Source organism: Leucoraja erinacea, chromosome 20, assembly GCF_028641065.1.
Source record: "Leucoraja erinacea ecotype New England chromosome 20, Leri_hhj_1, whole genome shotgun sequence".
Lineage (NCBI taxonomy): Eukaryota > Metazoa > Chordata > Chondrichthyes > Rajiformes > Rajidae > Leucoraja > Leucoraja erinaceus.
Window position 1 is genome coordinate 25,628,681 of NC_073396.1, and position 23,330 is coordinate 25,652,010.

General features: G+C 41.7%; 1 protein-coding gene across 1 annotated transcript; it reads left to right on the forward strand.

Moving 5' to 3' along the window:
• Positions 1–6,767: 6,767 nt before the first annotated feature.
• Positions 6,768–23,026, forward strand: thumpd1 (THUMP domain containing 1). Its single transcript, XM_055651701.1, is given in 6 exon segments — positions 6,768–6,922; positions 7,048–7,253; positions 13,077–13,242; positions 16,308–16,556; positions 22,119–22,147; positions 22,149–23,026. Coding segments are annotated over 5 exon segments (1,014 nt in total). The 5' UTR covers positions 6,768–6,922; positions 7,048–7,049; the 3' UTR covers positions 22,515–23,026.
• The last annotated feature ends 304 nt before the right edge of the window (positions 23,027–23,330 follow it).

Consider the following 23,330-nt stretch of genomic DNA (forward strand, 5'->3'; position numbering starts at 1 on the left):
TTCTTTGCCGAGTCTCTGTGTGGTCCGGATACTACTGCTTAAACAGCTGACGACAAGCAAGGAGTCTGAGACTGCTGAACTCAGCAGGGTGCACCTTCCCTTCGTCCGTCTACTCCCGTCAGCTGTCTAGAGTATTGGATCCCGGACGAGCCCCCAAGTTGTGAGATTCAAAAATCACAAATGCTCTTGAGACAAATTCAGACAAAGAAGTGTTTTTATTAATTTCATATTCTGCAGAATAGGTGTCTCTCCTCTGATGTCCCCTGGAGGCACAAAGAAAATGGAGATGCTTTCTATCTTTATACCCTTCTTCACTGTGGTCACTACCTCAGGTCTCCCCATCGAGTTTCGTCCAATCATAACATAAAGCCCACATTCCCACGAGAAAGTCCAGGAATGTCTCGGACCATTTCCTGACGTCAAGACTCCCAAGGCCTTCTGCTGAAGTTGTTATCTGTTTGCTACTTTTTATCTAGAATTTCTCTCTGTTCTGTATATTGTTACTTTATTCCACCAGCAGTCTGGCTTCTGCGGATAAGCTCATTTCTTTCTAAGTTATATTTTTCAGAGTTCTAGTATAATTTAACCATCCCTATTAACCCTTCTCTCACATTGTCATGGGTTTTTAGGCCAAATGGAATGAATTTAATGTTTAATACCTGTAAATTAATGGCCATTTAAATCAGCTTGCGAGTGGGATTTTCTGGAACGGGACCATTTGGAACGTTCAGGTGCGGTGAATTTAGTCCCCCATATCGGCAGCAAATACACTGCCGGTTCTTCGGGGGGGGAAATCACCGTTTCGCAACTTAAAATGTGAATTAAATACATCTTAAGAAACACTTTTATACATAACAAAAATGTAGCTACTACTTTCTTTTACCTGGTCCTCCATAAAATCCGTCCCCGTTGTCGGCATTGACGGCTTCAGAAGCTGATTTTAAAATCATTCCAGCGATTAACTTGTCAGATGATTTTTTTTAAAAACACACAGAATGGCCATAGGAACGATTCTTTAGCAACATCTTGCACTCCAACCAAATATAATTCAGGATCAGGTCGGGAAAAAACCCCTTTTGAACCCCCCCCCCCCAAAACTTACAAAATTCTTAAGGGGTTGGACAGGCTAGAGGCAGGAAGATTGTTCCCGATGTTGGGGAAGTCAAGAACAAGGGGTCACAGTTTAAGGATAAGAGGGAAATCTTTTAGGACCGAGATGAGGAAAAAATTTTTCAGGTAAATCTCTGGAATTCTCTGCCACAGAAGGTAGTTGAGGCCAGTTCATTGGCTATATTTAAGAGGGAGTTAGATGTGGCCCTTGTGGCTAAAGGGATCAGGGGATATGGAGAGAAGGCAGGTACAGGACACTGAGTTGGATGATCAGCCATGATCATATTGAATGGCGGTGCAGGCTCGACGGGCCGAATGGCCTACTCCTGCACCTATTTTCTGTTTCTATACCTCATATTCTACAATGTTAAATAAATAGACTTTATTTCGGGCTCAACGGCCTGACAAGGGGCAACATTACATAAAATTACATTGCATATAAAAACATCATAACATACATATACAATCTTTGTATCATAAATTATATATTTAAAAAAAGCACAATACATGATTTAAAATCCAGAATAAAAAAGAATTACCAATGTCCTATAACGAGACAGCGATACCAGTGTCTCCACAACTGGGACTGGTAGTGTGTAGTGTGAAACCTTACGTTTGACAAAGCCATGATAATTACATTTTTAGAGTCATTTATCCTGCAAATGAATTTATAAATATGATTTCTTAGGGTAGCTTCTAAAGTACAGACTCCTGCAGCCACAAACATGTTACTAGCACTACACCATCTAGGTTTCCTTAGCAGTGTTCTCATGGCATCATTGTAGGCCACCTTTAGTCTATGCAAACTTGTCTTTCCGTAGTTCGACCACAGGTGCGCAGTATAGAGTGGTGTGAAATATGCTCTAAACAGCGACATCTTCACCAAACTTACACAAGAGAATATTCATCTGTACATACAGCATACGTCATTGCCTATAAATATCCTCATCATCTGTCATTTGTTCTGTAATAAAATGCCCAAGATATTTTACCTTATTACAGACACTAAGATTATTGTCAGACAATTTAAAATCAGGAAATTTTAGACATTTATCCTCATTGGTAATACAGATCAGATCAGCACTCTTACAAGCATTATATTTAATATCATGTTCCACACCATACACAGAACATATAGTAAGAAGCTGCTGGAGACCAGCGCTAGATGGACTAATGACCACAAGATCATCTGCATACATTTGGTTCACTAAAATATTACCAATCGTGCACCCAGTATTACAAATTGTTTGGACAGATCATCAATATAAAGATTAAAAAGGACTGGGGCCAAAATTCCCCCTTGTCTAACACCATTGCTAAGCCCAAATGGGGCTGAGACCCTATTGCCCCATTTTATTTGCATAGTCTGATGGGCATACCAGTAAGCCAAAATTCTCACAATGTATATAGGCACCCCTCTTTGACTCATTTTATCAAACGGCTTTCTGTGATTAACACGATCAAAGGCTTTTGAAGCATCAATAAAGCACATAAGAATTGAAGAGTTTATGCCTCTATATTTGTTTACAATCTCCTTTAGGGCATATATGCACGTCAGTGTCATGTTTAGCTTTAAAACCAAACTGGTTATCATGTAATGGTATGAACATTGAATTTTCCAGTTTCAGGTAACACTTACTTCCTATGTTCTTCCCTCTCATTCCTTCCAATCCATTTCTAGTCCTCCCTTTTTTGTCACCTTTCCATTACCTCTTCATGGCCTCCCCAGCACCCATTTCAATCCCCTCCTCTCCTGGCTCCACATACTTCATCCATCAGATCCCCTCCCTATCTGGTTTAATCTTTATTAATGGGAATCATCATATTCCTTTCTTATCGGATACTGACATTTTAGTTTTGAGCCCACCGAGTTTTAACTGGTGTCTGGCGCTGTCTGGCAACTCTACCTGTAATGGCAATTTCAAACTTTTCCAATGTCCAACTTTCCGTTGCCATTACTACACAGATCTTACGCAGACAAAAAAAAACGGATCTTCCAGTCGTTATTTCCAGTGGTTATTGAAGTAGTTTTACAAACAAAAAAATGAACATACCAGATCCTCTTTATTCTTATACAAATTGTAGCTTTCCGTTCTTACTATCTGGTAAGAGCTGTTTTCTCTCCAATTTCGTTACTGCTCTGATCTGGTCAGTCCCTCTCCCTCTATTATATATGTCACGCCCATCTACGTATCAAATGCCCACCCCCAAGTGTTTAAAATAATACTGCTAGAAATATCTAGACAAAATAACATAATATGCTAACAGTAACTAGCCTAAGCATGAATTGCTCCTACACTACCGCTGCGCCACTGTACTTGTTTCGATCTACTGCTATCTCCACCTTAACCCTCCCATCCCCCTTACCTGGCTCCATCTGCCTTTTTGTTTTTTGCCTGTATCCAACTGACTCTGTCTCCCAACTCCACTTCTTCCACCCCAACAGCTCCTGTTTGATCTTTTGACTTCCTCAGTAATTTGTTTTTGTTCTCATTTGGATGATGTGTTTCCGCTCCAGTTCTGAGGTGCACAGATGGAATAGTTTAGAGGTACAGTGTGAAAATAGGCCCCCCACCAAGGCCACAAAAAACCAACAATCACCCATACACTAGTTCTACCCTACAAATTAGGGACAATTTACAGAAGATAATTAACCGACTAACCCGCACGTTTTTGGAATGTGGGAGGAAACCGGAGAACCTGGAGGAAACCCACACTGTCACAGGGAGAACGTGCAAGCTCCATAACATCCAAAGGCAGGATCGAACCTGGGCTCTGTTAGGCAGCGACTCTATGGCTGCGCTACTGTGCCGCCCTAGGAAATGTTCTTGAGTATGTTCTTGATAATCCATGATAATCTTTTGCAGTGACACAATTCAGATTAGAATCTTTTTATTGAGGTGTTGAGACATTATAATTGAGCATGCAAATCAAATGGCCTGCTAACATTGTAATTAGGACCTCATATTTTCTCTCTGATTTTCATATATAAATTCTGGGGATATCAGTTAGTTTGAAAATGGTGGCTGGACTCCCTGGGAAGTTCAGCTACAGTAGGACACAGGAACATGAACAGTTAGGAAATAGACCATATACAAGTAGATGGAATTACTTTAAATTGGCATGATGACTGGAACTGATGTTGTGGGCCAAAAGGCCTGTTCATGTGCTGTACTGCTGTTCTATGTTGTGCAGCTCAGAGCATCTGGCCAGTTATGACCTATGACCAAGTAAGTCTATAGTTTCCATGCTCAGCTACTTCTGTGGAAACCCTACATTTGTTGGCTTTTGCATCTGCTGACAATTTCATTCGAAATTATTTACCAGTGAAATCTAGGCCAGTTTGTTTACATTTTTATGCATGGATTTGGAATGTTGTCATTCTTAACTATATGATGAGTTCAATTTTATTTTATTTTCTATTTATAAGAAATTAGAAGAACAAATATATACCTGTTTTTATTTAAATATTCTTTTAATTAAAATGAACCAAAAATTACCCACTTTATGAAAGAGTTCAGAATAAATTGTTGTTATTGTTGAAAAAGTGCATGGATGTACTTTACACATTATGTTTTAATTAGATGAATAGTCCATAATATATTTAATTATCAGGATAAGCACGAGGAACATTTTTTTCACTGTTTGTTCACAGTTGGTACAACCTGATAATTATGTACTTTGAACACTGAAGTTAAGTTTAAAGCTCCCTTAAACTATACCAGGAGAGTGAACTATTTCCCATTCCAGTATTGTTGATCATTAACAGTACATCATAAATGCAACATCTATTTAGCAAGGCAAAAATCAGTTACAATAACTTGGCTTCCAATAATGGGGTGGGGTGGGGGGGAGGTGCAGGACTAATTATAACACAGGCAGCTGCAGATACTTTAATTTTTAGCAAAATAAACTGTTGAAGGAGATCGGCAGGTCAGGCAGGATCAGTGGAGGGAGTAGGCAGAAAATGTTTTAGGTCGGGACCTTCTTCAAACCGATGCAGTATGGGGAAGAATGCTGTAAAGAAGGGGAGGGCCTGGGCCAAACCTTTGCAAGTGATAGCTGGAGAGGGGAGAGGGGGGAGAGGGGGGGGGGGGGGGAGGGGGGATGATAAACTGATGGATGGAGTAAGTGACAAAAGCTAGAGGTGGAGACAAAAAGGTGTCAGAAAAGGAACGAAGAGGTGTGAAATGTAATAAGGAACATGGGTGGAAGGGGCCAGGAAGAGGCGGATAAAAGGGAAATGTGAGACATACTTGAGAGATGGACATCCGGAGGGGGAGGCTGGAGTAGAGTGATTAGGGCAGTGGAGAAATGTGAGAGAAATGAATGGTAAGCCACGTAGGCTCACCACCGATTTTCCGGCACACTTGGTTCCAGAACCTTTTGGGATTATCCATTTTGCCAAACCAACAGAGGTCACGACCTCCAAGAGGAATGCAACCCTCTCAGAATGGTCCACCTAGGCCACCCAGGAGCCATCATACCAGCCTGCAAAGTCAGCCTCGGAAATCGGCCATGGAATCCACCAGCTCCGGCCGAGCCGGAGTTCCAGAACTCCGGACGCAGAAGGCAAATTTGACCTGCTGATCGGCCTCAGAAGTCATAAGGTCATCAGTGATAGGAGCAGAATTAGGCCATTCAGCACCAGTTCAACTTCCCCATTCAATCATGGCTGATCTATCTCTTCCTCCTAACCCCACTCTCCTGCCTCCCCATAACTTCTGACAACCGTACTGATCAAGAATCCATCATGATTGTAATCATGCAGTCTTTCCGCTGACTGGTTAGCATGGAACAAAGTTGGATCAACTCACAATCAAGTCAGCTAAGAGAACAGATCTGCTGATTGGCGTAGAAGACCAAATGAGGTAGAGATTGGCCACCTCACCCGGCATAGGCACCACATTTTCTGCAGGGTGGGGGAATTTCAAGTGCTCTCTCATAATTTTGTTCAGTTTAGAGGTGTCGGACCACCAGTTGCCGGAAAATAGGTGGTGGACCTGTACCCACCTCCACTCTAGTGTGAACGCATTTCTTCCACCAAAACGTTGTCTGTCCATCTCCTCCACAGATGCTGCCTGACCCACTGAGTTCCCCCAGCAGGGTTTTTTTGCAATAGGACAAATGGGATTGCTGTAAATGAAACTAGCAGATATTTGACGGGCCAAAATGACTCCATGGTCTCTGAAGTGACCATAGATGTACTGAATGATTACATAATTCAGGCAGGAATATGAATGCACATATTTTTTTAATGCAGACTCTCCATTAGTTTAAAGTTTATTATTATCACGTATCGTGAGTTATCGCGGGACAAGCAGCATCTCTGGAGAGAAGGAATGGGTAACGTTTCGGGTCGAGACCCTTCTTCAGAATAGGTCTTGATTTTACAAGTGGGGAAAGGAGACGGTCTGAAGAAGGGGGGTACACAGAATTGCTGGAGAAACTCAGCGGGTGCAGCAGCATCTATGGAGCGAAGGAAATAGGCGACGTTTCGGGCCGAAACCCTTCTTCAGACCGAAACGTCGCCTATTCTTTCGCGCCCTGGATCTAATTTCCGCCTCACCCGCTGAGTTTCTCCAGCATTTTTGTCTACCTAACATTTACCACAGGTTTTATTTTGCTTTCAGTTTTTATAATTGTATCCAGAAAATGCCAATCTCGGTGATTTGCGAAATTGTAGCTGCTAGGCGGTAAAAGGAGACCATAGGTCTGGCAGCATTAGGACCCGTACAGTATTAGTCTGGTTGTGTCGCAGTTTAATGATGCGAAAGGGAGGAGTTCTGCAGAGTAGCCCTTCAGATAAACGGTAAGATAAGATGTCATATGTTATGCGCAAAGGGAAGGATTTGTAGCTAGTTTGCACTATAATATCGTGTTTGTGCAGTTGCTTGAAATTAGAGCTGCCTGTTTTTTTTTGTCTGTTTTAAACAGCCATGACCACAGCCGATCCAAAAGCGAAGAAGAGAACCAAGAGCTCATACTTGCGCCATGCGGCCAAGAAGTCCCGCGGGAGTCGAGAGCTGGAAGCTGGGATGCAGGGTCTGCTTATCACCTGCAACATGAACGAGAGAAAATGCACAGCAGAAGCGTACAGCTTGCTGAATGAGTATGCGGACCAACTATATGGCCCAGAAAAGGTGCGATGCAGCCAGAATGTGTAGTGGCTGTGAGTTGGGACACCGTGGGCATACAGGCAACTCTAAATCCAACTCAGTTATCTTTGTTCATTAATTCATTGACAATGTCACTGCCTCTGCCTAATTGTCCCTTAAACTGTCCTGAGGCAGCCACAATATATAAGGCACTGAAATGGGGCAAACTGAGATAAAGCCTCACTCACACCTAGGGTTGCCAACTGTCCGGTATTAGCCGGACATATTGGGCTAAATATATCCTATATTGTGCTAAATTGGTTTGCCCCATACAGGACCGCCCTTGTGCCGTATTTGACTGGTACGACTTGGGTTGAGGGGACTCTTGTTGGAGCGCCGTGTCGAGCCTCACCTGTCCCAACATAGTGCAGCCCATGGAGTGCAGCAGTAGCACCTCGCCCGTGGCCCCGTCGGTCGGCAGCCCGGCCAGCAGTTGGACCTTCGCTTACCGCCGACACCACCACCCCTCCTTCTCATGGCTCGTCATCGGTTCATGAGTTGGATGGGGTGGCGGACTTTGCGTGCGATGTCGCACGGCCCGGGCCAAAACTCTTCAGCTGGCCCGTCGGCTGGGCTTTGTGTGCAGTCCAACACCCAGGCCAATTCACCCAACCACGGCCGAGTCGGTCAACGAATTTAGTTGGGATTTTGTCCCTTATTTTGACCTTTTGTCCCTTATTTGGGAGTGAGAAAGTTGGCAACCCTACTCACACCCATCATCTAAAAAGTGTGGATATGTGCACACATGATGCTGTATGTGCTGTCCCAACATTCAATAAATGTAAAGCCTGTGATATAGGCAAATGTAGACATAAGGAACTGTAGATGCAGTATGTGAATGTCGCTGCTAATGGTAGCGCAACAGGGTATTGGATTGTACAAAAGGACACAAACTGCTGGAGTAACTCACCAGGTCAGGCAGCATCTCTGGAGAATATGGATAGGTGACGTTTTGAGTTGACGCCCTTCTTCATGACCCAAAACGTCACCTATCCATATTCTCCAGAAATGCTGCCCGATCTGCTGAGTTATTTCAGTACTTTGTGTCCTTTTGGGTATTAACCAGCATCTGCCATTCCTTGTTTCTAAATTATTGGATTGGTTAGATTGCTGGAATAATGATAGAGATGTATCAGTTGAGTCCAAGCACAACAATCCGGCAATTTAAGTTAAATGATTTGAAGTTTCCATTGAAGTGGGCAGGGTGGTCAACATTGTCTACATGGACCTTTTTGACAAGAACCCTCATTGTAGGCTGGTTTGCAAGGTGAAATCACATGGAATTGCTAGGTCGATGCTGTACGACTTGAATCAAATATATATTTGGAATGAATAATTGGAGATAGACACAAAAAGAACAAATGAATAATTATTGGCAGTAATGGTAATCATTGAATTAGACTATTGTTTTACTAAAATAATAAACTTAAAGGTATTTAAAGGAAGGATATATCATCCTCACGGTGATTTGTGGCAGTGTAGTTGATGCCAATCTCCCTTATAGGGAAATTAGGGATGAGTCAATGTTGACAGCAAGTGTTTCCTCCCCCCCCCCCCCGTGAAATGACATGCAGGACTGGAGTAGGTCTGGATGGCAAATCTCTTTCCATAAAAGGCACATAGAGAGAAGTGCAGTTAATACATTTGCGGGGATGCACAAGGCAAGGGAATATATAGTAATTGAGTAATGCCGAGATACAGCGGATTCAGAAAGTATTCAGACCCCTTGAATTTTGTTACGCTAAAACCTTATTCTAAAATGAATATATTCTTTTTTTTATCATCAATACTCCATAATTAAAAAAAGAGAAAACGGGTGTTAAGAAAATTTTGCTAAGTAATTAAATAGAAATAACTGAAATATCACATGTACATAAGTATTCAGACCCTTTACTCAGTACTTTGTTGAGGCGCATTTGGCAGTGACCACAGCCTCAAGTCTTTTGGGTATGATGCTCCAAGCTCGGCACACCTGTATTTGGGTAATTTTTTCCATTCTTCTCTGCAGATCCTCTCAAGCTCTGTCAGGTTGGATGGGGAGCGTCGATGCACAGCTATTTTCAGGTCCCTCCAGAGATGTTCGATAAGGTTCAAGTTCGGGCTCTGGCTGGGCCATTCAAGGACATTCACAGACTTGTCACAAAGCCACTCCTGCATTGCCTTGGCTCTGTGCTTAGGGTCATTGTCCTGTTGGAAGGTGATCCTCCGCTCCAATCTGCGGTCCAGAGCGCTCTGGAGTAGGTTTTCATCAAGGATCTCCCTGTACTTTGCTCCATTCATCTTTCCCTCAATCCTGCCGCTGAAAAAGATCCCCACAGTATGACGCTGCCACCACCATGCTTCACCGTAGGTATGGAATTGATCAGGTGATGAGCGGTGCCTGGTTTCCTCCAGACATGACGCTTAGCATTCTGGCCAAAGAGTTTCAATCTTGGTTTTATCAGACCAAAGAATCTTGTTTTTCATGGTCTGAGAGTCCTTTAAGTGCCTTTTGGCAAATTCAAGCGGGCTCTCATGTGCCTTTTATTGAGGAGTGGCTTCCGTCTGGCCACTCTACCATAAAGGCCTGATTGGTGGAGTGCTGCAGATATAGTTATGTTTCTGGAAGGTTCTCCCATCTCCACAGAGGAACTCTGGAGCTCTGTCAGAGTGACCTCCTTGACCAAGGTCCTTCTCCCCCCGATTGCTCGGTTTGGCCAGACAGCCAGCTCTATGAAGAATCCTGGTGGTTCCAAAGTTCTTCCATTTAAGAATGACAGAGGCTACTGTGCTCTTCAGGACCTGCAATGCTGCAGAAATTGTTTTATACCCTTCCCCAGATCTATGTTTCGACACAATCCTGGCTCGGAGGTCTACGGGCAATTCCTTCATCTTCATGGCTTGGTTTTTGCTCTGACATGCACTGTCAACTGTGGGACCTTTTATAGACAGGCATGTGCCTTTCCAAATCATGTCCAATCAATTTAATTTACCACTGGTGGACTCCAATCAAGTTGTTGAAACATCTCAAGGATAATCAATGGAAACAGGATGAACCTAAGCTCAATTTTGAGTGTCATAGGACAGCAAAAGGGCCTGTAAATGATATTTCAGTTATTTCTCTTTAATCACTTTGCAAAATTTTCTAAACGCTTGTTTTGCTTCTTCATTCTTGGGTATTGTGTGTAGATTGATAATTTAAAAAAAAAGAAAGAATCCATTTTAAAATAATGCTGTATCGTAACAAAATGTGGAAAAAGTGAAGGAGTCTGAATACTTTCTGACTGCACTGTATATGGCAGAACAGAGGAACTTTGGAGCATGTATCCCACTAAGTTGGCAGGACAGTTACAAAAGATGATTAAAGACTCATGGTGTCTTTTCCTTTCACTGAAACACAGGAGGAGGTAGTTTGTTAGAATTAAATACAGTACTTGTAAGGCTGCAGCTTATAGTTCCAGTCATTATATTAATGAAAATATAATTACATCAAGGGGGTGCAGAGGAGATTGCCAGGAATAGATAACTTTATTCATGAGGAAGATTGGATAATCCAGAATTTTATCCTTCTGAACAGGGAAGACCAAAGGAAATTTTAATTAAGATTTCTAAAAGTATGAAGGGTCTAAAAGCAAGTAGGGCATATTTCCTCTAGAGGAGTTTACAATGGTAATCAGTAGAAGGATTAGAGTTGACTGGACTTATTTTTTTGTCTACAGCATGGTTAGAGTTTCGAATTCAATGCCTGGAAGAGGTGGAAACCTCATCCCATTTAACAGTATTTGTACTTGGATGTCTAAAGATTTATTTCTGGAAAGTGCGATTAGGCTGGGTAGGCTTTATAATTATTGACATTTATAGGGTGAGGCAAATGTGTCTGCTTCTGTGTTATACACTTTTTATGATTCTTGTGAACCAGATGCAATGATCCAGTAATTTCAAGATTCACCATAACTAATGGTCAGTCTTTAGCTTGGTTTATTTAACTGACTGTGTTTTAGATTTCCTCTCCAATTCTTACTTTTGAGCTGGTGTCTTTGAACTCTAAATCCAGGCTCCAGGCCTCTATTATCCATCAGATAACATCACCACCACCTTCCCTATACTGTTTTCTGTTTCATTCATATTTCATTCCATTAGTTTCATATTTGGAATTAGCAGTCTGGAAGAAAATCAAAATATGTCCAAAAATACTTTCACATTGGTTGCAGTTTTCAAAGCAGTAACTCCAGCATTGGAAATGTACGAATTATATGTCTGGAGATTTTGTGTTAGTATTGGTTGATATTTATATGTTTGGACTTTATAACCGCAGCTTTGATGGAGTGGGGAGGAGCAAGACAGAAACTGGGTTGTTGGATTGACATAATTGTTTCAACTGAACTCTAAAGCGCCGACTGATCGCAAATGTTGTCACTTGGTTTAGATTTTAAATCCTTGATGTTAGCAATGCTGTTGGTTGATGTTGTAATACATAGATACATAGACAATAGGTGCAAGAGTGGGCCATTCGGCCCTTCGAGCTAGCACCACCATTCAATGTGATCATGGCTGATCATCCACAATCAGTACCCCGTTCTTGTCTTCTCCCCATATCCTTTGATTCCAATAGCCCTAAGAGCTCTACCTAACTCTCTTTTAAATGCATCCAATGAATCTGCCTCCATGGCCTTCTGTGGCAGAGAATTCCACAAATTCACAACTCTCTGTGTGAAAAGGTTTTCCCTCATCTCAGTTCATAATGGCCTACCCCCCATTCTTAAACTGTGGCCCCTGGTTCTGGACTCCCCCAACATCGGGAACATGTTTCCTTCATCTCGTGTGTCCAATCCCTTAATAATTTTATATGTTTTCCCTCTCATCATTCTAAATTCCAGTGAATACATCATCAAAGCCATTTTATACCTACTGTATGTCTTGGCTTTAATATGTTAAAGGCTCTGTCATGCATTCCCATTGGCGAACCAATGGATTTTCAATAACTGTGGACTCTCTGGTTTTCTATTGTCCTGCTATCTAATATCTGAATGTGAAAAGTTGTGTTACGTGGTGCTCTTGTTGCTGGCAATATTGAAGCAATTATGCGGTCATTTTAACAACTTCTGAGTGAACAAAGGTGGTTATTTGCGATCCAGGTTTTGTAAAAGGGATGGTTAGAGCTGAATATTTTATAAACCATGCTTTCCCATAACTCTTAATACATTTTAAAATGCGTTGTGCAACATATTGTTCACAAAGTAGTTTGGTGATGTATAGGAATCATATTCCAAGTTTATTAAGAACAAGAAATGGAAAGTAAGCAAAGTAGGCCTATGGTCCCTCATATCTGCTCCACAATTCAAAAAGATCACAATTGATCTTTTGCCCCATCCCTTGATTCTGGTAATATCTAAAAATGCAATTAATATCTGTCCAGAAGGGAAAACAGAAATAATTCATTTTAAAAATATGTTAAGAAACCAGTCAATATGACATGTGGATACTTCCATGTTCATTCAATGAATTTGGGGTCCTTCTGGAACATTTAAACTATTGTTTAAAACTTCTTCAAGGGCAGCATAAAAGCAGAGGCTGGTCAGTTATTTATGTGGGAGTAGTAGACTAAGTAATTAATGGAAACAGCAAAAGCTTATCAAATGTAAGACACTTGTATTCATGGTGGGCCTGGTTGTGAACAGATAATATATAATTTGCATAGGACAGCATTTTTTCCTGTAATGGAGTACTGAACTTGGGGGTTTGTGGATAAGTGTGTTATGTAGCAAAGGAAGCATAGTATCTTGGTTTACCTTTTTTAAATATTCAGATTTTACATTTGTTTTTACATAGTTTGTAGAGGAATCTAACAGTGAGGACGAGGAAGATGATGATGCCGAAGCTGCTCTGAAGAAGGAAGTAAATCAGATCAGTGCATCAACACAGAAGCAACTCCGCCGATTCCAGGCTTTGGACAGTGGGGCCAACAATGTTGTCTTCATCAGAACTCAAAACATCGGTGACGTTATTTTCTTTTCAATTCTGGATTGAATTGTGTCCCAACTGTGAGAGGAATGTTGTAATAATTTCCCTTTTTTTCCCTACCCTACTAAATAAACCTGAAGGGGAATGCAACTCGTAGCAGAGTCATGGTCAAAGTAGTTCATTACGGAAACGGACCTCTCGGCCCAACTCGCTCATACGAACCAAGATCCTCCATCTGAGCTACTACCATTTGCTTGCTATGGTCCATATGCTTGAAAACCTGCCCTATTCATGTATCTGTCAAAGTGTCTGTAAAAAAATGTTCTTATCTGCCTCAACTACTTCCTCTGTCAGCTCTTTCCATATACCAACCACCCTCTTTGAAAAAGTTACTTTAAGGTCCCCATTAAATCTTTCCTCTCTCACCTTAAACCTGTCATCTGGTTCTTGATTCCCTTACCCTGGGTAAAAGTCTGTGCATTCACTCTATCAATTCCCCTTATAATTTTATACACATCTATAGAATCACCCCCTTAGCCTCCTCCACGCCAAGGAAAAATGTCCAGGGTTTCCCAATCTCTCCCTATAGCTCAGGTCCTCGAGTTCTGGCAACATCTTCGTAAATCTTTTCTTTACTACCCTGACTACCTGTGGTGGCATTTACAGGGTGCTGTGCACTTGTACTGCTAAATCCTTATGTTTTACAACACTTCCCAGGACTCTACCATTTGCTGTGATCGTTCTGTCTTGGTTTGACTTCACAAAATGCAACACCTCACACTTGCCAGCATTGAACTCCATTAATCTGCAACCCACTTGCCCAGCTGATCAAGATCCTGCTCTAGTTTTTGATAAGCCTCTTCACTATCTAGGAAACCACCTATTTTAGTGTAATCTCCAAACTTACGAATCAAGTCTCTTATTGACAGTGTTCAATAAATATGGGGCATAGATTTACAGCAATTAGTCAAAGAAGTAAAGGGGAAATGTGGAAAGATTATTTAATCAGGATGGCGATTGGAATTTGATGTCTGTGTAAATTCTCTGGTTTGTTTTATGTGGGGGTCCGGGGAAACCTTTTCAGTTTCTTACCTTGCCGGATTGTTTTCCGGGTGGCATCTCCGGTCGCTGTGCGGCCTACCATCGATGGAGCTGGAGGCCTCCTCGGAGCGACTTTGAGCCCCATAGCGGGGCTTGGACTTAATATCGGAGTCGATCCCTTGCCTGGGATCGCTTCACCTGCGGCCTGCGGACTTTACATCGAGAGCTCGCAGTCTCAGGAGATGCCAGTCAGGAGCTCCAACAATGCAGGGGCTTGACCAGCCCCGATGCGGGATTCGATCGCCCGACGCGGGAGCTGAATCCCCCCGCAGGAGCTGATCGCCCCGATTCGGTGGGCCAAAACACCGCCGGCTACGGGAGTCAAGATCGGCCCATCAATGGAGGGCTCGAGGCCCCCGACCGCGGGAGAGCAAAGAAGGGAAGAGATTTGAACTTTTTTTTTTCCTTCCATCACAGTGAAGAATGTGGAGGAGTCACTGTGGTGGATGTTTATGTTAAAATGTATTTTGTGTGTTCCGCTGCTTTTTATTTGTATGACTAACTTGGCAACTAAAATTCCTCGCATGTTGCAAAACATACTTGGCTAATAAAGTATTATTGTGATTGTAATTGTGATGTCAGAAAGTGGTAGAAACAGCATGGCCCATTTAAGTACCTGGATGAATACTTGATAAGCTTGTAACATTTAAGACTTTAGACCAAGGACAGAATTGTGGCTGCAGGATAGAGAACTGTAGTCCCGTCAACGGGGGGTTCGAGGCCCCCGACCAAGGAAGAACAACAAGGGAAGGACTTGGAACTTTATTTTAGCCTTCCATCACAGTGAGGAATGTGTAGGAGTCACTGTGATGTATGCTTATGTTAAAATGTGTTTTTTGAGTCTGGTGCTTTTTAACTTGTATGACTGACCTGGCCAGTGAATTTCACTACACCAAACAAAGGTGTCTGACAATAAATTAACATGAACTTATTATAGTAATTGGCCAGAGGCTGATGTGGAGCATAAAAACTACTTATGCAATATATGAGTATAAATACAGCAGACTAGAAGTTCATCGGTGCTCTGGAGGGGGGTCAGAGGAGCTAAGGGTTGTTTTTGTTATGGGCCTAGGCAGCAAGGTTTAGCAGTGCCTGAGGAATTGATACCAGTGAATGACCATTACATACTTTCCTTTGCCACACCATTGAAAAGTGCTCAAGGGAAATTGGGAAATAATGCCCCTGTCCCACTTAGGAAACCTGAACGGAAACCTCTGGAGACTTTGTGCCCCACCCAAGGTTTCCGTGCGGTTCCCAGAGGTTGCAGGTGGTTGCCGGAGGTTGCAGGTAGTGGAAGCAGGTAGGGAGACTGACAAAAACCTCCGGGAACCGCACGGAAACCTTGGGTGGGGCACAAAGTCTCCAGTGGTTTCCGTTCAGGGTTCCTAAGTGGGACAGGGGCATAAGGACTGGGCCTGGGTCCAGGATACTGTAAAGGAGAGAGAGTCGAATTGGTGTCTAGTCCCGTGTACATGGGGAATGCGATTGGTGAGTGGAACTGGGATTTGGTGATCAGTACTGTTTTGGAAGGTCATCTATCGATTTCCCTCCACAATACCGTCTAACCCACTGAGTTCCTCCAGCACTTTGTTTTAAACTTAACAGAGAGATGGGTTCAGGACTGTGGTAAGAAGGATCCCAGAGAGTATTTAGCTTTGCAAATGGAAATGGGTGAATTTTGTGATATAAAAAATTGCATGGGTTGGAGATCTGTAATTTATTGTGTCAGCTGAACACATTATTTAATGATGTGAGCATTGAATCTTACTTCTGAAGTTTGATTCTCATAACTTCTCTGGTACTTTGTTGCCACTTTTGCTCTTCTGATTTGAGATATTCTACTTAGTGTGTGTAAAGCAAAGATATAAGCTCAACATTTTATTAGCATGTCATTTATTTGAAATCCGCACTCACAACAGATAGGATATGTGTGATATGAAAGCATGAACTCGGTAATTTTGTGAATCTAAAACACCCCTTTTTTTTACTCAAAAACAGAACCGGACAAATTAGCTCATTACATTTTGAAGGATCTACATACCACCAAGAAGAAGAAAACCAGAGCTATTCTGCGGATGTTGCCAGTGTCTGGGTCCTGCAAGGCTTTCATGGAGGAGATCCCAAAGTACTTTGAGACTTTCCTGGAACCCTGGTTCAAAGATCCCAACAAGGCTACTTTCCAGATTGTTTATAAAGCTAGGAATAACAGTCACATGAGCAGAGATGATGTCATCAAGGCCCTGGCAGGTAAATGTAAATTCTTTCTATATTTTGATTGGTTGAAAGATTGTTCTATGTTATCCTATGTTTGCATCCATTCCCAAAGCACTATGGCAATTTGCAGACGTCAATTCACCTACAAACCACACATTTTTGGATGTAGGAGGAAACCGGACTACCGGGAAAAAAACATGCACTCGGAGGGAGAGCGTGCAAACTTCACACAAACTTCCAAGGTTAGGGTTGAACTTGGGCCTCAGAGGCTGTGAGACAGTAGCTCTCCTTGCTGCATCACTCTGCAGCTATTTCAAAGCTGGTTTTAAATAAAGATGAAATCTGACATTAGAACCAACTATGTAGACAAGATGTTGCCTTTTTCATACAGTGCCCTCCATAATGTTTGAGACAAAGACCCATCATGTATTTATTTGCCTTTGTACTCCAGAATTTGACATTTGTAAAATTAAAAAAACTCACATGTGGTTAAACTGCACATTGTCAGATTTTAATAAAGACCATTTTTATACATTTTGGTTTCACCATGTAGAAATTACAGCGGTATTTATATATAGTCCCCCCCCCTCCCCATTTTAGGGCACCATAATGTTTGGGACACCGCAATGTCATGTAAATGAAAATAGTCATGTTTAGTATGTTGTGCATATCCTTTCCAAGCAATGACTGCTTGAAGTCTGCGATTCATGGACATCACCAGTTGCTGGGTGTCTTCTCTGGCGATGCTCTGCCAGGCTTGTATTGTAGCCATCTTTAGCTTATGCTTATTTTGAGGGCTAGTCCCTTTCAGTTTTCTCTTCAGCATATAAAAGGCATGCTCAATTGGGTTCAGATCGAGGTGATTGACTTGACCACTCAAGAATTGACCATTTTTTAGCTTTGGAAAAACTCCTTTGTTGTTTTAGCAGTGTTTGGGCTCATTGTCTTGTAAAATGAACTGCCGGATAATGAGTTTTGAAGCATTTGTTTGAACTTGAGCAGATAGGATGTGTCGATACACTTCAGAATTCATTATGCTACTACCATCAGCAGTTGTATCATCAATGAAGATAGGTAAACCAGTACCTTCAGCAAATGCCCAGGCCATAACACCCTCACCACTGTTTCACAGATGAGGTGGTATGCTTTGGATCTTGTGCAGTTCCTTCTCTCCTCCATACTTTGCTCTTGTCCATCACTCTGATATAAGTTAATCTTCGTCTCATCTGTCCACAAGACCTATTTCCAGAACTGTGGTTGCTCTTTTAAGTACTTCTTGGCAAACTATAAACTGGACATCCTGTTTTTGCGGCTAACTAGTGGTTTGCATCTTGCAGTGTCACCTCTGTATTTCTGTTCATGAAGTCTTCTGTGGACTGTGATCATTGACAAATCCACACCTGACTTCTGAAGAGTGTTTCTGATCGGTCGGACAGGTGTTTGGGGATTTTTCTTTATTATAAAGATAATTCTTCTGTCATTAGCTGTGGAGCTCTTCCTTGGCCTGCCAGTCCCTTTGCAATTAGTGAGCTCACCAGTGCTCTTTTTCTTCTTAATGATGTTCCAAACAGTTGATTTTGGTAAGCCTAAAGTTTGGCTGATGTCGCTAACAGTTTTATTCTTGTTTCTCAGTCTCATAATGGCTTCTTTGACTTTCATTGGCACAACTTTGGTCCTCACGTTGATAAACAGCAAAAAAAAAAATCCAAATGTGATCGAAGAACTGGAGGAAAGACTGGGTGCTGAGAGCTCTCTTATACCTGCATTAAGGTGGCATTTAAAAACACCTGAGCAGTTATAGACACCTGTGAAGCCAGGTGTCCCAAACATTATGGTGCCCTGAAATGGGGGATTATGTATAAACACAGCTGTAATTTCTACATGGTAAACCAAAAATGTATAAAAATACTCTTTAATAAAATCTGACAATGTGCACTTTAATCACATGTGATATTTTTCTATTACAAATCTCGAATTGTGGAGTATGGAGGCAAATAAATAAATGATGGGTCTTTGTCCCAAACATAATGGAGGACACTGTATATGGTAAGACTTGTGGCATTTTTTGAATACAGTCAGTTTTATTTTAGAACAAGCCTTTTATCATTGCAGCTTTCTGGACAAAGTCCTTAAACTCTGTTAACCTGTAAATGCTTTTGTGCGTTTCATTGTCTCGTAATCATGGAGTTGGATTACAGCCTGTTCCTTTTTAGAAATCCATATATACCCTATGCGGATATTTTCCCCTCCCTTCCTCTTCAGTTATTTAAATAACTATCAAGTTAATTAGATAAAATTGCCTTTTTAGCAAATTCTCACTGGCTTTCTCTGATCAAATCATACTTGTCCAGATGATTATTGCTTCTACTAAATATTGTTTCCAGAACTTTCCTTGGTTAAACCTAGATACTATATTATTCTCTCCATGAACAAGAATACATTTTGTTGTTTTTCCAGTCCCACTGACTCAATAAATGTTTGGAAGGTTCTGAACATGGCTTCTGCAATCTTCCCTCTTAACTCCCCCAACAATCCCATCTCGATCAGGTAATTTGTCCACTTTAAATGCAGCTTTCTTCCTGATACATTTATCATTTAAAAAAAAAATGTTTTAACCCATCCAGAAGCTCAATTTCATCTTCCTTTACTAGCGTCAACAGCGACAACTTCCTTAGTGAAGATTGATGTGAAGAACTCATTCGTTACCTCAACTGTGCCCTTTGTCTCCATGAGTGACTTTCCTTTCTCGTCTCTGTTCACTTTCATCTCTCTTTTTATAATCTTTTTCCTGTTCACATGCCGAGAGAATATTTTTGGATTCCCTTCTTATATCAGCTGTCAGACTTCTGATTAGTTGAGAGATACAGAGTGGAAACGGGCCCTTCAGCCTACCGGGTCCGTGCCGACCAGCGATCCCTGCATTTTAACACTATCCTACACACACTAGTGACAATTTATTTTTACATTTACCAAGCCAATTAACCTACAAATCTGTACGTCTTTGAGTGTGGGAGGAAAGCGAAGATCCCCAAGAAAATCCATGCAGGTCACGGGGAGACCGTACAAACTCCGTACAGTAGTCTGGATCGAACCCGGGTCTCCGGCGCTGTATTTGCTGTAAGGCAGCAACTCTACTGCTGTGCCGCCGTTGCTTTCTTTTCTTGTTGCCTCCCTTATTTCCTTTTTTTACTTTGCCTCTGAACTTTTTCAAACATTCTGGTTCTTGCATGTATAAAAACCTGGCATCTTTCATGTTTTTTTCCTGCTTAATTTTTCTCTGCCTTTCTGGTCAGACAGAGAGCATGGGTTTTAATTTCCCTACTCTTATCCTTCATGGGAATGTATCTCAACTGTAACTGAAACATTTCTACTTGAAAGGCTTCCCATTGTGAAACAACAGTTTTGCCTGCCAAACTTTGATTCCAATTTACCAAAGCCAGACTTGTTCTCGTCCTATTGAACTTGGCTCTTCTCCAACTCACCAGTTTACCTTGGAGTCCTCTATATCCTCTTCCATTGCTATTCTAAACCTTTTGATACTGTTTGCTAGATGTTGCCCCACTGACACTTGCTCCAGTTAGTCTGGCTTTTTTCCCAGAACAAAGTCTATTAATGTTTTGTTGTGCCAGAAACGAATGAGGAAGAAAGTTCTGCTGAACAAACGTCAGACACTCCTTTCCCCTCCATCTATCCCAGTCTTTGTTTGGATCAGTAAAGTCTCTTTGCCCTATTGCTTTGGCATATCCTCTGCAATTTCCCAGGTAACTTGCTTCTTAGTATCCTCCCATTCAGTCCTTAGGTCGTAAAATAGTACCAGTAGTGTATTTGCACCATTATTGCTTCTTAATTCTAAACAGATAGGATGTCATGGTGAGTCGATGACAGGATATTTATCTCCAGCATTGCAATATTCTCAATCAGTTATTTGTTCATTTATTTATATTATGACCTGTGCATCATTAGCAAAGCCAAATTTAATCACCCACCTCCAATTGCCTTTCAACTGAGTTGGCCATTTCAGGGAGCATTTAAGAATGAACCACATTAGTGCATCTGGAATTGTATATAAGCAGACATCCTTCCAGAAGAATGTTACTGAACCAAATGGGATTTTTAAAACGCACTTTGTCATACTCATGATCATAATCATACTTTATTAGCCAAGTATGTTTTGCAACATACGAGGAATTTGATTTGCCATACGGTCATACCATTAAAAAGCAACAAAACACACAAAATACATTTTAACATGAACATCCACCATAGTCACTCGTACACATTCCTCACTGTGATGGAAGGTGAAAAAAAGTTAAATCTCTTCCCTTCTTTGTACTCCTGCGGTTGGGGGCTTCGAGCCTTCCGCTGATGGGACGATCTTGGCTCCCGTAGCCGGCGGTCGTGCCCTCCGCGTCAGGGCGATCAAACTCCTGCATGAGGGGGATATCAACTTCCCGTGCTGGGCGATCTGACCCCGGGTCGGGCTGGTCGAACCTTCTGCGTCGTATGAAGCTTCCGGACATCGGTCTGCACCTGAGACTGCGAGCGCCTCGATGGCGAAATCCACAGGCGCCCATTGGAAAATAAAGTTTCCCCTGGCGCCCTTCCCCCATCCCTCACATAAAACAAAACCACTTTACCACTGGCTAGGTTTCTTAAAAGTTCTGTAGCAATTAATTTCACAGGTTCACTTCCCTCTGACTAAAGATGTCTGCCATGGTGCAATGTGAACTCTGCATTTTTAATCCAATAATTTGGTCCCAGTGATGCCACAGAGGTGCTCTTTCTTACACTCCATTCTAAACATTTAAAGGGTGCAAACTAATATTGTGGTGCACGTAAAATGAAGATGGAAGAATGGTTATTAAATTCTCCACGGTTCTCCAAACCAGGCCGCATTCTGGTGAATCTCCTATGTACTCACTCCAGCACAACCACATCTCTCCCATCCTTCCTTTAGTGTGGCTCCCAGAATTGTAGAGAAAATGGAAATTGTGTTCTAACCAGTGTTTTGTGAGTTTGCAGCATGAGATACCAACCCTTAAATGCTGCCATTGCTGGCCTATCGACTGTATTGCTACTTTCAGTGGACCTTGACTCTTGTTTATCAACAGTACTTAATGTTCGAGTCTATGCAGTACTTAATACGAGCATTCCCATTCCCTAATAATTTTCCCTAGGAATCCCACATAGTTGCAGGGGAGAGGATGCAAACTCCAAATAGGTGGTACCAGAGGTTTAACTAAGTAGCACTCTACAGTTGCGCCACTGCCCATATGAAGTGGCTTGGGACAGCTTTGCTTTGTGAAAGGTATTTTTCAAATTGAAGCTAAAATTTAAGATAGGCAGCATGGTGTTGGAGTAATTCAGGGGATCAGGCAGCAACTCTGGAGCGTCTCTTTTTCTCCAGAGATGCTGCCTGACCCGCTGAGTTACTCCAACACTGTATCTTTGATATAAACCAGCATCTGCAGTTCTTTGTTTGTACAGCTTGCTCTAGAACATGCAATCTATATTTGTTAGTGATCAGCCAGTGTTTTCCCCATTTTTCTTTTGCATGTTTGGAAGGAATTACTGACTTGGTTTCTCATTTTTCAGGAGTAGTAGTAAATTTGAATGCTGAAAACAAAAGTTGATCTTGGTCATCCTGAATACACCATCATAGTGGAGATAATCAAAGGTGTGTGCTGTGTGAGTGTAGTCCGAGATTATTTACTTTTCCGCAAATACAACCTGCAAGAGGTAACAAAAAATGATGTTGAGGAGAAATCAATAAAAGGAACCTGCTCTCCTCCCTCTAAAATTGATGGCCATGTGGGTTCAAAAGAGCGACTGGAAGAAAAGGAACTTGACAAGAAAGCTGAAGAAGACGGGCAGGAATTGGAGCCACATGTCATGGGTACTGGAGATGCATTTCAAGAGCAGAAAAGCAGGGAACAGAAAGCCGAAAAGGAGACCTGCGTTTACAGTGAGAATAACCAGCCTGAATCATAGTCTGGTGGCTTGTGATTGTTAAACACTTTCTTGTGTGATTTTGGACAACAAATCTTTTCTAAGTTACCCCTTTGCACCTGTTAAGGAGCCGTGTATTGCTCCTGACTACTCTGCCCGAAGTCTTTACATATTGTAAATGAGCAAGGCGGGATGTTTAACTTTTTAAACAAACACGCTGTGATGGTTAATCTCGTTTTCTGACCTGCTTCAGGTTGTTCCTGTTAAAAGCAAATCTTGCTACTTTTTTCAAAATAGATATTTGAATCTTTTTTTTTTTAAAGCAAAATTGTTTTGGGGCAAATTTCAATTAAAATAGATTTTTACCTCAAATTTTATGTTAATATGATTTTTACAACGATTTGGATATCAGATACTCTGGTTTAATTGCATTGTTAGTCTCGGCTGCATCAGGATTTCAGAATCAATTTGAGTATGGTTGCATGGTGGTTATGTTTCTGGTGGGGAGATGGTTGTTGGATATATGGTTTATTAAACTCGCATGTGCATTCCAATATTGAGTGCCTGTGAATATCATTGCAACTAGTTTCTTTTCAGCATAACCTTTGGTTATTAAACTAGTCACTACTAAACGAGTCATGAGTTCAAACCTAGGATGGAATTGGGTATGTAATTAATTCAGGTACTGGACAGCTCTTCAGTAATTAATTCATATTTTAGTTTCGAGATACAGCGTGGAAACAGGCCCTTCGGCCCACTGAGTCCATGCTGACCATCGATCACCAGTGCACTAGTTCTATGTACTACACACCAAGGACAATTTACAGAAGCCAATTAACTTATAAACCTGCATGTCTT